The sequence below is a fragment of the Panthera pardus genome, unplaced genomic scaffold (genome assembly GCF_024362965.1).
Source record: "Panthera pardus isolate Hobbes unplaced genomic scaffold, ASM2436296v1 HiC_scaffold_10, whole genome shotgun sequence".
NCBI lineage: Eukaryota > Metazoa > Chordata > Mammalia > Carnivora > Felidae > Panthera > Panthera pardus.
Window position 1 is genome coordinate 99,346,926 of NW_026526655.1, and position 17,012 is coordinate 99,363,937.

Below are 17,012 nucleotides of genomic sequence, written 5' to 3' on the forward strand. Positions count from 1 at the left end.
CCTCACTGTAGAGGCCAGCCTCTGGAAACTGCAGAGGGACAGTTGGAGAACGGACCTGGCAAACAGAGAGTATTCCATACAAATAATTTAAGAATATATTTGCTCTAAGAAGTTTATCATTGTTTAGGCATAGGTTGGAGATGTCCCCGCCAGAACACTATGATTTTTCTGAAGCCACGTGAGAAGTGTTCTGTGCCTGTGTCTAGTACTGTTTCTGTTTCTGTCTCTCTGCCTCTCTGTCTCTCTGAGTGTGTATGTGTGTGTGTGTGTGTGTGTGTGTGTGTGTGTGTGTGTCTGTCTGTCTGTCTTTAAATCTCTCTATTTCTATACAGTGTTCTGTCTGTGTTTGGTGCTGTTTCTATCTCTGTCTCTTTGCCTCTCTGTTTCTGTCTATTCCTGTGTGTGTGTGTGTCTTCAGTGTCTCTATTTCTATACAGACACATACACATACACACTCATATGCAAACATATACACACATCTATGATTTATCTGAACTGATGCATGTGCTTCTCCTGCAAACTTCCCATATTTTTCTTATGTGTATGGTGAGTCATGTAACTGCATTAGTGTACTTTAGACATGACGCTTACCTTTGGTAACACCTGTTTCCCTCTCTTAACTTATTTTCCTTTTTCTCTTTCTAATTTTCTTTATCATGTTATTCTTAAATCTTTCTAAGCTAACTCAAATTCTTTTTAAAAAAAATTATATATGTAAATATATAAAGTAAATTTTTGTTGTCAACTATCAGTACCAGTATTCTCATATTTATTAGTGACCGTATTCCTACAAATTCCCAGAAATACAAATCATTATTTTTTAATGTATAAATGTAAACAAGCATAAATTAATTTTATTAGTTTCATCCTTTCCCCATGCTCTGTTAAGACCATCTATGCTCTCTTTTTTGTGGAGTTTGTGTTGTGTTCATAACATATGGTTTCATAGCTACCCATATCATTTGAAATTCTATTTAAACTCTCAGTAGCAGAATACCCAAATAGTTAATTTAGCCCGTAATAATGTACATATCTACTCCTTTTTTGGGTATGCTATCTAAACATCTACTATATTTTTATAATATCTTCAGATCTGCACAACAGCAATCAATACATGACTCTTATTCTATTGCTCTGTGTATTTATGAACTATCTTTTTTTTTCTTTTTCTTTTTTTCCACTAAATCTGAACCTCATATATGACCATCTCTTAGCTTTTTCTCCCTCTCATAAAATCACCATCATGACAATAATAATAATTGAATATATATGTGCATACCATATAGGGAGGAAGACTTATAAATAGAAAAAGCATCGCTTAGGCCTTGAGCTACCTTATAAGCTCGTATTCTTTCATTCTCATTCCAAAGAGCAAGGTTTGTATAGAATTTGAAGAGGTTAGGTCATTTGTTTTGGTCTGTTGATTCTTTACTTGGTTGATTGATTAATTGATTTATAACAACTAATGTTCATAATTATAATAGAAATATGTCCCCAAGGTAGAATCAGCATTCGGTAGATCTTCCCTTCAACCAGATACTTAAACTCTACTCAAAGAATGTAAAGTAAATTTCTATCCATTTATATGGTTTTAAAAATAAAAGGATACCATAGCTTGGAGAAAGGCATAATTTCTTTTCCTTTTTCCTTCCCCCATACTTCTTTATTTTTTCAAAAAGCATATTTGTGATTCAGCTAAAGATCTTTTATCAAACAAATTCAGATCATGAATGAAACTTTTCTTCAACAGTAATTCAGCTCATACTCTTTAATTATTGTCTGTGTTGATTCTTCAGAATGTAGCACAGTAGGAAATAAGATAATGCCCCTTCATGAACATTCCAGACCCATTTGGGAGTTAAATGATTCACCTCATCTTTTTTTTTAAGTTTATTTATTGATTTTGAGAGAGACAGCAGCCTCACTCTCTTATGAGTGGAGGAGGAACAGAGAGGGAGAGAAAAAATCCCAAGCAGATTTGTGCTGTCAGCACAGAGCCAGACACAGGGCTTGATCTCATAAGCTGTGAGATCGTGACCTGAGCCAAGATCAAGAGTTGGCCACTCAACCTACTGAGTCACCCAGGCTCCCCTGATAATTCATCTCATCTTAAGGGGAAGTAACATTTTGTAAATTTTTACACTATGATTGTAAGGTATTATAAGCATTCCTTACCTTTACTGGAATTTATAAGTAAAATTTTAAAATATATATTTAAGTTCTAGGCATTTTCCAGATTGTTTTGAGGAAGTGATTATCCTTTGTATTCAGATATCTCCAGGCTGAGGAGAGACAGTAATGTTTTATCTGTAGTTTCTCCTTACTCTGTGTCTTTGACTTGATAGTTTGTCCTTCCTGTATCGTTGAAGTATGTCTAGTCTATACTGTATCTTTCTTTTCTGCCAAGGAGTGTTGTTTCTTCCAAGAGAGTCAAGTTAATAACAATTTCTCTGTTCATAGAAATGTCCTAAGTGACCCTTCTTACAAGTAATGCATAGTTATTAACAGAAGTCTTTGGAATTGACTAGCGATGAGTTGGTCACGCATGCCATGACCATACAGTTATGGGTAGAGATCCCGGACTATCTGGAAGAGAGAGAGTTTGGTGCCACTATATACGTACAAAGATTATGTTGTGAACTTGGAGTGGTGATTGGACAGGAAGCCAGTGAAAACGCATGTGTGACTTCTAGCATAGTACCTGTCTGCTGATGATGCTGGGGCCTCCATTCCTCGTGCCCTTGTGAACAATTAGATCTTCTGTGCCAGACCACCCAGCTGATAGAAAGTCTTTCTTGACTTGAGTGCAATCCCTCTAACCTGCTTGTCTCTGTCTCTGTGGCTCAAGAGGATGAACTCCTCGAGGACTTCCTGGGTTATCCAGAGCCATGGAGACTAGGAACAAGCAGGAAAGCCAGTTGTAAGGAAGGGACACTTCCGCTGGTCACTGGTCGTGGGACACCAGATCTAATGTGTTCCTGAGATGGATTTCCAGGAGGGCATCAGCAGCAGGCAGGCCAAGGAGTGTGATTTCCAGGTAAGGGCCCTTCCCTATTCCCTCATTTGAGGAAGCCTGATTGCTTATGAGCAAACTAAGGGGAAGTGCACCTAGGATCCTGAGACAAGGAAAGAAAGAATACAGGGTGTGACTTACTTCTTATGTGCTAAGCTTTACTTTAACTTTCATTTTAGATAATCAAAACACTTTATCGTGGAAATTTCAGTGGTTTGAAGTTACCCCTGATAAACCTTATAAATTCAATTTTGGGGAGAACTCTCATCTTTCATATTATAAATAAGGGTTTATCCTAAGATAGATGGCATCACAGTAAATTGTGCTTGTAGGCATAAGACACATTACATACAAACACACTAATCACATTATCTAATCAAAGAGAAATGTTAAGTGGTATGAATATAAATTAATTATTTTAACTTTACACCTAAATTAGTGTTCCCCTTTAAAAATCACTTATTCACCAGATTTGCACTGGTTGAATTTCAGTTGTTTTATTAACATGAAATCTTGTTAAAAGTCAAGATTTTCTACTGTAGGTAATAAATATGTGTCAACGTCTGTGAAGACATTATAAAGAAGATGTTCTTGCAACATTACACTTGAGGGCTACTTTGGAAGGGAAAACCCTTAAGATGAATATTTAAATTATGTTTGTTGTGGCCGCTGTTAATTATTTTAAAAATTGTTCATGTTGGTTGTCATCTCATTTGGCACAATATATAGTATTACTCACTTTAGCTAATTAAGACAAATTTCTGATTGGGTTTGAAAATTTATGTATGCCAGTTCTATCTAGATTTTTCTATAAATTAACCTCTGTGATTTTGTAGTCTGTGGTCAGTTGTTTACAATAATCACACTATTTTTTTTTTGAAAAAAAAATCACACTATTTTTTAACTTTAATTGTGAATAACATTTGCACCAATTAATCAGAAATATATATTGTCAGAAATCAGCATTTCTTTTCCTGATTATAGTATCCACTATCATTTTCTTCCATGCTCAATCCTCTAGATAAATCTATTAGAGGTTAGTACCTATATTTCCCCCTTTTTGATATTCACACTGCTGAACATGATAATGCGTGCAAAATAGTTTAATCAAAACACAGTAAAAATGAACAGGGCATCATTCTTTGAAGAATCCCAAAGACTGATCCTAAACCAGTTGCATATTTGATTCAAAGTTGCCTTTGTTAGCTATTTAGAGAACTTCATGTAATGATTTCAGTGGGTTTCTTGGCAAGTTTCAAGTGAGACTTAGCTGGTGTTGAAGGGTGCCAGATGTCTTCAAGAGATTGCTGAAGAAAATATGGCAGGGTTCACTGTATGATAAGTTTTGCTTGCCCTTCTACTGACATCTTCACTCTGATGGGCTGACAGGTTTTCTGGAGAAAGTGGTAGTTATTCAGTAATGTTAGAAACGTAAGATGCATATAACTAAATGTCTAACCCACCTTTGTCTAAGGACAGGTGATTTGTATCACAAAGCTTTTCTCCCATAGGTGGTCTTTTCCTAAATCACATAAAAACTGGGTGGATTAATTTTAAGACAGTGCTTATGGATGGCACTTCTCAAGCCATTTCTAAATCACCTCATCTATTCTGAAACTGGGCAAATTTGTTGGAAAGGTTTTTTTTTTCCTTTTTATTATAAATTGAATCACTATTGACAATTGTATTTTGTCTGTATGGGTTGAGGATTTTTTGATACACTGTGTAATTTCCTAAACATAAAATCTACAATGAAAGAAATATATACTAATTATAAGAGGAAAAAAATATAAGCTTTCCTAATCTAGAAGTAGCCTTAGAACATTCTGGGCCCCACTAATTAGCATCCTCACTATACCAAAGGTTCAATGTCCCTCATCTCCCTCATTTTGATTTCTTCATTTTAAACTGTTTTAAATAAGAGTTAAAATTATAATATATGTATATGTATATATTTATGTATGTGTGTGTGTGTATGCCTGTGTGCGTAGAATAAGATTGGGATTGGCCCCCGGGTAAAGTGAAATAACACAGAGATCATGTATAAGAAAAAATTGTTAAATCAAAAATAAGTTGTGCCTTGTAATTAATGGTTGCATTTTTACAAAAATAGAATATAGCTTAAAAAATTATGCTTATTGCACCTGTTAGTGTTAATCAATAGAAAATTAAAAAATATATTCATATATGTCTATCACCTTGATTATTTTATTTTTCCAAGGATTTCCTTTCTGGAATATCATTCACTTTCAAATTTATTCTCAAATTTTCTGTATATTTGTACCTGTATGTATATGTACATGTGTTAACATACATACACATATATTTGTATTTATGTGTGCATGAGTATTCAGAATAGCAGATGTGTATACATACATAAATAGAAATTAATGTGATATGGCATCCTTATAGTGTTTCATTTATCCTTATATATAAAATAACAAGTGTATATTATTGATGCCATACAGGTTCTCTGGCTCTAAATGTAAATTTTAATTTTGTTTCCGAACTAGAGAATATTATATCACTATGGTTAAATGGGTAAGCAATACGAAGACGGTGGTCAGATGGTTAAACCGGCCTCAGAACATTTCCATCCTCACGGTCTGTGAGACCACCACTGGCGCTTGTAGTAGAGTGAGTATAATTTACTTTTCTTTCATGCCTCAAATGAAGCATTTTATGCTACTCACAAAGGGAAATCAGGCAATCCATTGTACAAAAACCAATGTTTAAGTTCCAAAGGTAGTTGGGAAAGAGTCCTTCTATTAGGAGTATATATTTTAATCCATAAATCATCTAAACTTTGAAGTGAGAAATATATGATAAGCAAAAGAGAACAAACCAAGATTTAAAAAAAATGAATTCTTGTATTAAGGGGATTCTAAATCACATTAGTTTAATTCCGAAATACATTTTTCTCTCCATAGTTTGACTTTGATTAACTTGAGAATACGGAATATTTTTCCTGTTTTCTTCAAACACATTCCAAAATTCAATTTTTATGGTCATTCAGATTAGTCTTATAAAATAATGGACAGTATCTCTATTTTTAAATTAAGAAGAGTAAAAACTAAAATGGTCCTTGAACCACTGTGATTTTGAAAGCTGGTTGCATTTCTATTTCTATAATCAGTTTTTATAACTCTGCAATAAATCCTGTACGTGTAATTTTTAAACTTCTTTACAGAGAGGAATACTATAATCAGTTTAAGTTGCTCTGTTGTACGCTTCTATTGTTACTTGCCAAAGTATTCCCAATTATTTAACAACAGAAATTTTCAAACTTCTGTTTCTAAAATTGTTTTGATGTTTATTTATTTTTCAGAGAGAGAGAGAGAGAGGGAGAGAGAGGAGAGGAGGGAGAGCAAGCAGGGGAGGGGCAGAGAGAGATGGGTGTCACAGAATTCCGAAGCAGGCTCCAGGCTCTGAGCTATCAGCACAGAGCCCGATGCAGGGCTCAAACCCACGATCTGTGAGACCATGGCCTGAGCCGAAGCTGGACACTTAACTGGCTGAGCCACCCAGACTTCTGTTTCTAGGCAAGATGGTGTACATGTTGAGAGTCCAGCATCTCTGCTGTTGCCAACTATAAAACTATACAAAATGTATTAAACAACTATTCTCAGACAATAGCAGGATAAGGACACAAGTAGTGAAATAAAATAAACACAGGATAAGCCTACCTTTCTGTGGGGGCTACTTTGAGATCACAGTGCAAGTTAATGAGGCCCTAGAAAAGCACAGTGGTATCACTGATGTCAGTAGGCAGGGAGAATCAGTTTGAGACTGTTGTGGTGGCTGAAATTTGGAGGACAAGTACCACCAGATTGGGAGTTGCAGAGAGAAGAGCTCTCCGGCAATCCATGTAGAGGGACTCTCAAGACTGTAGCTCAATGCTTAACTGTGCAAGTACATGACACGCTTCACACAGAGAAGCAAAAGGAGAATCTGCAGGTTGCACAACGCTTGGAGACTTTGGAGTGCTCAGCAGCAAACATAGAGCACTCTCACTGAAAACCCTTTGCATTCAACTCACAGCCCAGAAAGAAAATGCATTAGGAATAAGGTTGTTCTGTACTCTTTACAATAAACCTTTATATCTAACCTGGGAAGGATGAAGTGCATGCCTATAAATTAGCTGTCTTCCCAGAAGATAGTTTACTCTTTTAAAAGGAAAATTAAAATTTAAAATATCAATTACACAATCAAAACATACTATATATGTAGAAAAATAGAAAATGTAACCTGCCTGTCTCTCACCCCCCTGCCAAAATATTTATAAAAGCAGACTTACACACAATAGAGTTACTAAAATTAACAGATACAGATTTTTAAAAAATCTGTTTGAAAGATAGTTGGTAAATTAAAGGGTGGCCCTAATTAATGAATAGATGAGACATTTCAGTAGGTAAATAAACTGTAAAACAGAGAACAATGAAATTTCAGGAACTCAAAACAACAGTAACTGAAATGAAAAATTGTCTGGATGGGTTGAAACACAAACTGGACACTGTTGTTGTCAGGGAAATAAAAACAATTCAAACTGAAGTCCTGAGGAAAAAAATGACTGGAAAAAAAAATGAACAAAGCCTCAATTACCTGTAGAACAATATGAGCTGATGTATATGTATGATGGAATATATACAGAAGGCAAGACATGAGATATTGTGGCAGGAAAAAAAACGAATTAATGACTTAAGGGGCACCTGGGTGGCTCAGTCAGTTAAGTGTCTCACTTCGTCTCAGTTCATGATCTCACGGTTCGTGGGTTCAAGCCCCACGTCGTGCTCTCTGCTTTCAACTCAGAGCCTGCTTGAGATCCTGTCACCCTCTCTCTCTGCCCCTTGCCCACCCCTCCTTCTCTTTCTCAAAAATAAATAAGCATTTAAAAAAAGAAATAATGACTTAAAATATCCCAAATTTGCAACAAAATAAAACAAAACATTAACCTATATATCTAAGAAGTTAGCAAACCCCAAACAAGATAAAAACAAAGAAAATAAGTAGGCACATAATATTCAAATTATTGCAAACCAAAGATTAAGAGGGAAAAAAATGAAAACAGCTTGAGAGAAAAATATATTACATATGGGAGAATATAATGATGAAAATTACTGCCTCTGTGTCATCAGAAACAACATAAGCCAGAAAGCAGTGGAATGCATTTTTAAAGGACTAGAAGAAAAACAGTGTAAACTAGAAGTCTATGTCCTGTGAAAATAACTTTCAAGCATGAAGACAGACATTTACAGATGAGTAAAAACTGAGATAATTCATCACAAGTAGATCTGTGTAAATAACATCAAATTAAGTTATTCAGTCTGAAAAAAAAAATAGCACCAGATGGAAACTCAAGTCTAAATGAAGGAAAGAAAGGTGCCAAAAATGGTAAATATGTGAGGAAAATAAAAATGTCTTCTAGTTTTTTTTTATATATATTCTAAAAGGTAATTGATAATTTAAGTAAATCAAAACTATCAAACTAAAAGGCTTGTACACAGCCAAAGAAATAGTGAAGAAAATTGAAAAGCCGGCCTATGCAATGGAAGAATATATTTGCAAATCATATATCTGACTAGGAGTTAAGTCTAAAATATATAATGATCTCATATAACTCAATAGCAAAATAAAACAAAAACAAAAAAATCTAATAATCTCATTTAAAAATGGACAAAGGACCTGAATAGACATTTTTCCAAAGAAGATATTCAAATAGCCAACAGGTATATGAGAAGATGCTCGGCATCACTAATCATTAGGGAAATTCAGTCAAAACCACAATGACCCTTACACTTGTTAGAATGGCTATTATCAAAAAGACAAGAGATAAATAGAATCAGGGCGATGGAGAAAGGGAATCCTGTGCACTGTGGTAGGAATGTATATTGGTACAGTCACTGTGGAAAACAGTATGGCAGATATAAATTAAAAGTAAAACTTCTATATGATCTAGCAATTCAACCTCTGGGTATGTATCTCAAGGAAACGAAATCATTATTCAAAGGCCTCTTTGTCAGCCCATGTTCATTGCAGCATCATTTACAATAGCCAAAACATGGGGTAAATATGTCCATCAGTGGATGGATGGATGAAAAATGTCACACACACACACACACACACACACACACACACACCACACTGGAATAACTATTCAGCCATAAAAAATGAAGAAATCCTACAATTTGTGACAACAGGGAGGGAACTTGAGGGCATTTATTCTAAATGAGGTGAGTCAGATGGAGAAAGACAAATACAGTATGATCTCACTTGTATGTGTATTGAAAAAAAAAACTTAGAGAAAAAGAGATTGTTTGCAAAGGGGAGGGTGTGGGTGGGAGTGGGGAAACCGGGTGAAGGTGGTTAAAAGATACAAACTTCCAGTTACAAGATAAGTAAGTTCTGGGGAAGTAATGTACAACATAATTATGATAGTTAACAATACTTTATTGTATATTTGAAAGTTGCTAAGAGAATAAATCTTAAAAGTTCTTATCACAAGGAGAAAAAATGCAGTTACGTGGGGTAATGGATATTAACTAAACTTGTGGTAACCACTTCATAATATATACATATATGAAGTCATAATGTTGTATACCTTAAACTTATACAATGTTATATGTCAATTATATCTCAATAAAACTGGATAAAAAGGAATAAATTTTATAATTTCTACAATCTCCAGAGAGTGGAGAAGGAAGGAAACTTTTCAGTTCATTTTGTAAGCATAGTATAATCCTCTTACCAAAACTAGGCAAGGCCATATGAGAGAACACTTTAGACTGATGTCTCATGCACGTATATACAAAAAATTCCTTAAACATATTAACATATCAACTGTGGCAATATAGAGAATTGTGCACTGTGACTAAGTGGGGTTTATTTTGGTAATTTATGATTGGTTTAATACTGAAAAACAATCAGTGTAATTCATTATTTTAATGGAAGGAAAGAATTAAAATAAACAGTTATCTCAATAGATGAAAAAAACCAGTTGACAAAATTCATCACTCATTCATGATAACTTCAACATAAATGAATAGAAAAAAATTTTTCAATTTGATAAAGGATACCCACAAAATACCCCAATAAATAGACTCTATGGTAAAACATTTTCCTTAGTTATCTTAATACCAGCAATAAGGTAAGGATATACATTCTCACTCTGTTATTCAAACTTTATTAGAGATTCTAACCAGAGTAACTTGGTGAGGAATAAATATCATGGTGATTGGCAAGGAAGAAGTAAAATTCTATTTGTGGATGGCATTATTGCATAAATAAAAAGTAAGAAATCTACAAAAAAAGACTAGAATGGGTCACAATTCACAAATCAGTGTACCAGTTTAAATTATTTGTTCAATTTCCTGATTTTTATCATTTTACTATAAATAAATGTGAGTATATAGGATACTGTAATTTTCTTGAACACTTACTGAATTATTTAGGGGTAAATGGATATAATGACTCAAAATTTCTGTTAAATTGTTTAGAAAAAGTATATTTTTAACATTCAATTGATTTTGAAAAAATATATTTTTTTGCCTTCTTTTCAAATGGTTTAAGAACAGGAGAGAGATATAATAATAAAGCAAATAGAACAAAATAGAAATTAATGAGGGATATGTCTAAAGGCTGTACAAATGTTTCTTGAACTGGTCTTTTAACTTCTCTGTAAGATTGTATTTTTTTTCAAAATAAAGATTTGGGAAGCATCAAAATGTGTTTCTAGATTCAGAGTATTACAGTGGGAAAAATGCCACTAAAATCTTTAAAACATTAAATACATAAGGATAAATTTAACAAATAGCATGCAAAATCCTCATATTGAAAACTACATTTTTGAAAGGCATTAAGGATGACCTAAATAAATAAAAGATATGCCACATGTTTGAGCTGAAAGGCTTAATATTGTAGATGGCATCCTACTTAAAGTGAACTGTAGTTTCTTTTTTTTTTTTTAACATTTTATTTATTTTTGAGACAGGGAGAGACAGAGCATGAACGGGGGAGGGGCAGAGAGAGAGGGGGAGACAGATTGAAACAGGCTCCAGGCTCTGAGCTGTCAGCACAGAGCCTGACGCGGGGCTCGAACTCACAGACTATGAGATCATGACCTGAGCTGAAGTCGGACGCTCAACCGACTGAGCCACCCAGGCGCCCCTGTAGTTTCAATACAATACAAATTCCCAGCAGATTGATCAATTGATCTAGTAGAAACAGATAAGCTGTTTCTTAATGTATATGGAAGTGTAAAAGACCCAATGAGCTATACAATCTTGTTAAAAAAACCAACAGTGCTGGAGAAGTTGCCCTACTGGATTTCAGGATTAACTGGAAGCCACAGAAACTGAGAGATTATAGTGGAGGCATAAGGACACACAAACAGATCAACTGAATTGACTGATAAAAGTTTCCGGAAATAGATTTCCTATTTATATGATCAATCGATTTTTATCAGAGGTGCCAAAACAATCCAAAGGTGGAAGATGATTCTGGAACAATCAATAACCAAAGGAAAAATACAGTGGTATTTAACATCCTGTACCATATTCTAAAATTAATTTGAGATAAATTGCAGTCCTAAATCTAAGAGATAATACTGTCAATCTTCTAGATAAAAATATGAGATATAATTAGTTATACCGAAGAGGCAAAAAGTCATTAATCATAAAAGAAAAAATAATACATTAGGCATCATCAAACTTAGAAAGTTCTCAACAAAGTCACCATTAAGAAACAGCCACAGGGGTGCCTAAGTGGCTGAGTGGCCTCTGACTCTTGGTTCTGGCACAGGTTTGTGAGATGAAACCCCACATAGGGCTCTGCACTGAGAGCTGCTTGGGACTCTTTCTCTCCCTCTCTGCCCCTCTGCTTCTCTTTCTCTCTTTCTCTCTCTCTCTCAAAAATAAATATAAAAAAGAAAAGAAAGAGAAACAGCCACAGAATAGGAGAAAATATTTTGCAAAATGTGTTATCACACAAATATATGCATCTCAATAATGAAAAGACAGACCAATTAAAAAGATCAAAATGTGAACAGAAATGTATAAGGAAGTAATAAATTCATGAAGAAGTATTCAACATTATTAGACATTAGGAAAATATAGATTAAATCATAATAAAATAGCACTACATACCATTAGAATGACTAAAATTAAAACAACAAAAAGGTGACATTAACTATTGAGGAGGATGTAGAAAATTTCAGTTCTTATTCTTTTTCTTTTTTTTTTGCCATTATTAGTCTTTTTTGGTTTTGTTTTTTTTAATTTTTTTTTTTTAATTTACATCCAAATTAGCGTACAGTGCAACATGATTTCAGGAGTAGATTCTTTAATGCCCCTTACCCATTAGGCCCATCCCCCCCCACAACCCCTCCAGTAACCCTCAGTTTGTTCTCCATATTTATGAGTCTCCCTGTTTTTATATTACTTTTGCTTCCCTTCCCTTATGTTCATCTGTTTTGTCTCTTAAAGTCCTCATATGAGTGAAGTCATATGATTTTTGTCTTTCTCTGACTAATTTCACTTAGCATAATACCCTCCAGTTCCATCCATGTAGTTGCAAATGGCAAAATTTCCTTCTTTTTGATTGCCGAGTAATACTCCATTGTGTATGTGTGTATATATAGATATATAGACATATATATATATATATACACACACCACATCTTCTTTATCCATTCATCCATCGATGGACATTTGGGCTCTTTCCATACTTTGGCTATTTTCCATAGCACTGCTATAAGAACATTGGGGTGCATGTGGCCCTTTGAAACAGCACACCTGTATCCCTTGGATAAATACCTAGTAGTGCAATTGCTGGGGTGTAGGGTAGTTCTATTTTTAATTTTTTGAGGAACCTCCATACTGTTTTCCAGAGTGGCTGCACCAGCTTGCATTCCCACCAACAATGCAAAAGGGATCCTCTTTCTCTGCATCCTCGCCAACATCTATTGTTGGCCTGAGTTGTTAATGTTAGCCATTCTGACAGGTGTAAGGAGATATCTCATTGTGGTTTTGATTTGTATTTCCCTGATGATGAGCGATGTTGAGCATTTTTCCATGTGTCGGTTGGCCATCTGGATGTCTTCTTTGGAGAAGCATCTATTCATGTCTTTTGCCCATTTGTTTACTGGATTATTTGTTTTTTGGGTGTTGAGTTTGATAAGTTCTTTATAGATTTTGGATACTAACCCTTTATCCGATATGTCATTTGCAAATATCTTCTCCCATTCTGTTGGTTGCCTTTTAGTTTTGATGATTGTTTCCTTCGCTGTGCAGAAGCTTTTTATTTTGATGAGGTCCAGTAGTTCATTTTTGCTTTTGTTTTCCTTGCCTCCGGAGACGTGGTAAGAAGTTGCTGTGGCCAAGATCAAAGAGGTTTTTGCCTGCTTTCTCCTCGAGGATTTTGATGGCTTCTTGTCTTACATTTAGGTCTTTCATCCATTTTGAGTTTATTTTTGTGTGTTGTGTAAGAAAGTGGTCCAGCTTCATTCTTCTGCATGTTGCTGTCCAGTTTTCACAGCACCACTTGCTGAAGAGACTGTATTAATTCCATTGGATATTCTTTCCTGCTTTGTCAAACATTAGTTGGCCCTACATTTGTGGGTCCATTTCTTGGTTCTCTATTCTGTTCCATTGATCTGAGTGTCTATTCTTGTGCCAGTTCCATACTGTCTTGATGATTACAGCTTTGTAGTATAGCTTGAAGTCCGGGATTGTGATGCCTCCTGCTTTGGTTTTCTTTTTCAAGATTGCTTTGGCTATTTGGGGTCTTTTCTGGTTCCATGCAAATTTTAGGATTATTTGTTCTAGCTCTGTGAAGAATGCTGGTGTTATTTTGATAGGGATTGCATTGAATATGTAGATTGTTTTGGGTAGTATCGACATTTTAACAATATTTGTTCTTCCTATCCATGTGCATGGAATCTTTTTCCATTTTTTTGTATCTTCAATTTCTTTCATAAGCTTTCTATAGTTTTCAGTGTATAGATTTTTCACCTCTTTGGTTAGATTTATTCCTAGGTATTTAATGGTTTAGTTCTTATTCTTCATGAGAAGAAGTGTAAGATGATACAGCTACTTTAAAAAATGATTTTGCAAGTTCAAGTAAAATTAAATGTACATATATAAACATGTATATATTATAGTGTATATTATGTACATGAATGAATGTGAGTATATGTGTGTGTGTGTGTGTGTGTGTGTGTACCCATGCGCGCAGGCGCACACACACACACACACACACACACACACACACACATACATCCAATAGCTCCATTCCTAGATATTTGGACAAGAAATAAAAACCTGTGTCCACCAAAGGATGTGTAAAAAAAAACAACTTTAGAGATGATTCATTTATCGTAGCTAAAAACTAGAAGCTATCAAATTATCCATTAACAAGGAATAGATAAACAAAATGTGCCATATCTGCACAACAGAATTCTGCTTGAAAATTCAAAAAGAAACAGAATACTGATATGCCCAAAAAATATGAGTGAATCTCAAAAACATAGTGTGACAAAAGTCCCACTTAGAAGAATATATAATATATAATTTCAGTAATCTGAACTTCTAACACAGGTGAAATTAATGGGGAAAGAGTTCAGAAGAGTGACCACCTTTTTGGAACCTCTAGGAAGGAGCACAAGAGAATGTGTGAGGAAGTGAAAAGACCTTGTATCTTTATGGGAAGTAAATATATTTGTTAAAACTCATCGCTTATACTGGAGATCTGTACATTTCACTATATGCAAATTATACTCCAATATTTTTAAAACATAATTTTTAAATGGTCTATAAAAGAGAAAAGAGGAAGAAACTTACCTTTGGAGTGATGAGCATAGATGTGTAGATTAAGTTCGATGCATCAACCATGTACTTACTGGCTTTGGCTAATGCTCTTTACATATAGCTTATATTTATTAGAAATATTTCAATCAACCTCTTTCATCTGATTAGCTTATAGAAAGACTAAGATCTCACCATTCATTTGTTAAAGTGTTCTAGACGATTTCTTATTCAGCTGATTGCTAAATGATTTAGAAATTGGCATGTGTATATTCTAGTTAGAGAAAGCGTGTCATCTTTTCTATATAATGATAAGCTATGTAGGCAATGTCAAGAATGTATCAAAATGCTTCAGTAGAAAATAGATATAGGAACTGTATCATACTGATTTGGTACCTTATTGATATTCTATTTCTCATCCATCTATGGAGTTAAATAAAGGTTTTACTCTCTGCTGGAACTGAAATAAGACAAATGCATGTCAAACTTTAGACTTTCATGAATTCTAAAAAAATTAGTAATGCTTTGGGGTGCCTGGGTTCAATTGGTTAAGTATCTAACTCTTCATTTGGGCTCATGTCCTGATCTCACACTTCGGGAGACTGAGCCCTGCGTTGGGCTCCACACTGACAGCACAGTACCTGCTTGGGATTCTGGCGGTCTCTCTCTCTCTCTCTCTCTCTCTCTCTGTGCCCCTTTTCCATTTTCACTGTTGCTCTCTCTCTCAAATAAACAAATAAATAAACAAACATTACAAAAATTTTAATAAATAAACATTAAAAAGGGGCATTGATATATTTTTGTGTGTGTGTCTATGTTTTATAGATAGCAAGGTGCAAGAGGTGCAAATAGAAAGTCAAGGAATAATTTAGTTAGATGTTTCCTCAATATCCACATGTAGAAAAATCTATTAATAAATAAAAACAGGCCCTGAAAATAGAAAGTGATTGATTTTAATGTAATAATAATATGGCTTTAAAAGAGAAAACTGGTAAAAAAAAAATTATAAATAATTATTAATAACAGTTTAAAGTGAATACTTCTGCATATTGATAAAATTTATAATATATTGTGATTTTATTTTCTTCATTTAAATACCTTTAGTATAGACTGTTCTAGAATACAAGATTTTCATAAATTACTGTATGTAAAGAGTACTAATAAAATTTATTTTATCTACACATATTTAACTTGAGATTAATCTAGTTTTGCTCTGTGAAATAATGACCTCAGTTCTGATCATTTGCAAGATAATTTTAATGGAACATAAAATTTTGCCATTTCAAATTTTTAATTCTTTTTCCTTAAGAAAAGAAAATGACTATGAAGGAGAGTGCATTGAATGTTAAAAGAACATCTACCTTTTCATTTCATTGTTGGCAGTTAGCCCAGTTCTTTTGAAGGACTTAATAATTTTGTTTCCTGATGATGCCTAGAGGTGAAAAGAGACAGTGCCTAGTGGTTCAAAACAGTTTGAATGAGGTAATCAAACAGCACTGGAAAATGATCTTCTATCCGTGGTGACATACTACTGGGAATTCTAAAAGAGTTCACCAAAGAAAAGATTTTATAATTAAATTATCATTTAATCCCAATTCTGTACTTATTCATTCATTTTAAGTCAGTAGTGACAATGGGATCTCTCATGGTATTTCATCAGTTGAAGAGAGAAAAAAAAATAATACCTTAAGGATAATGTGTTAAAGAAGTTAAATTGATGCATGCACATTTTGGTGTTTAGATGCTTCATGGAGTTCATTGTTTCTTTTCAGAAATATGAGATGACATCAGATACGTGGCTCTCCAAACAGGTACGGCACAGGAGGTTGCTTTATGTTGCATTTCGGCCATTGTGCTCATTCCATTTACCCAGTGGCTGTATAATAATTTTCTCTCAAAAGTTATCTCAGTAATATGACTTTAAGGCTTTGCTATGTTTGGCTAAGTAAGTCTTTTCCATTAAAATATTTATGACTGGCCTTTCTGTGACATCATTTATGAAAAGGCTACTTCCTTTTTTTTTTAAGATGGTAAGTTACAGAGTAACTACTAGGATCCATTTTCAGGATCATTCATATAAGTAAACTTTTGTGTAGATGAAAGAGGAAAAAGTTGTGACCCATTAAAGCTGGAAATTGTCAGCATTGTTCAAATTTCCCAGAAGATTGACCAAACCTCCACGTATATTAGGTATGTGGACA

General features: G+C 34.2%; 1 protein-coding gene across 2 annotated transcripts in view; it reads left to right on the forward strand.

Moving 5' to 3' along the window:
* The window catches only part of DPP10 (dipeptidyl peptidase like 10), a 634,998-nt gene that overhangs the window by 533,057 nt on the left and 84,929 nt on the right, over positions 1 to 17,012 (forward strand). For both annotated transcript variants that reach the window (XM_019469320.2, XM_019469321.2), the window contains exons 11-12: positions 5,527 to 5,650; positions 16,584 to 16,622. In XM_019469320.2, the coding sequence (XP_019324865.1) occupies positions 5,527 to 5,650; positions 16,584 to 16,622 (163 nt within the window). The remainder of the gene's footprint in view (positions 1 to 5,526; positions 5,651 to 16,583; positions 16,623 to 17,012) is intronic.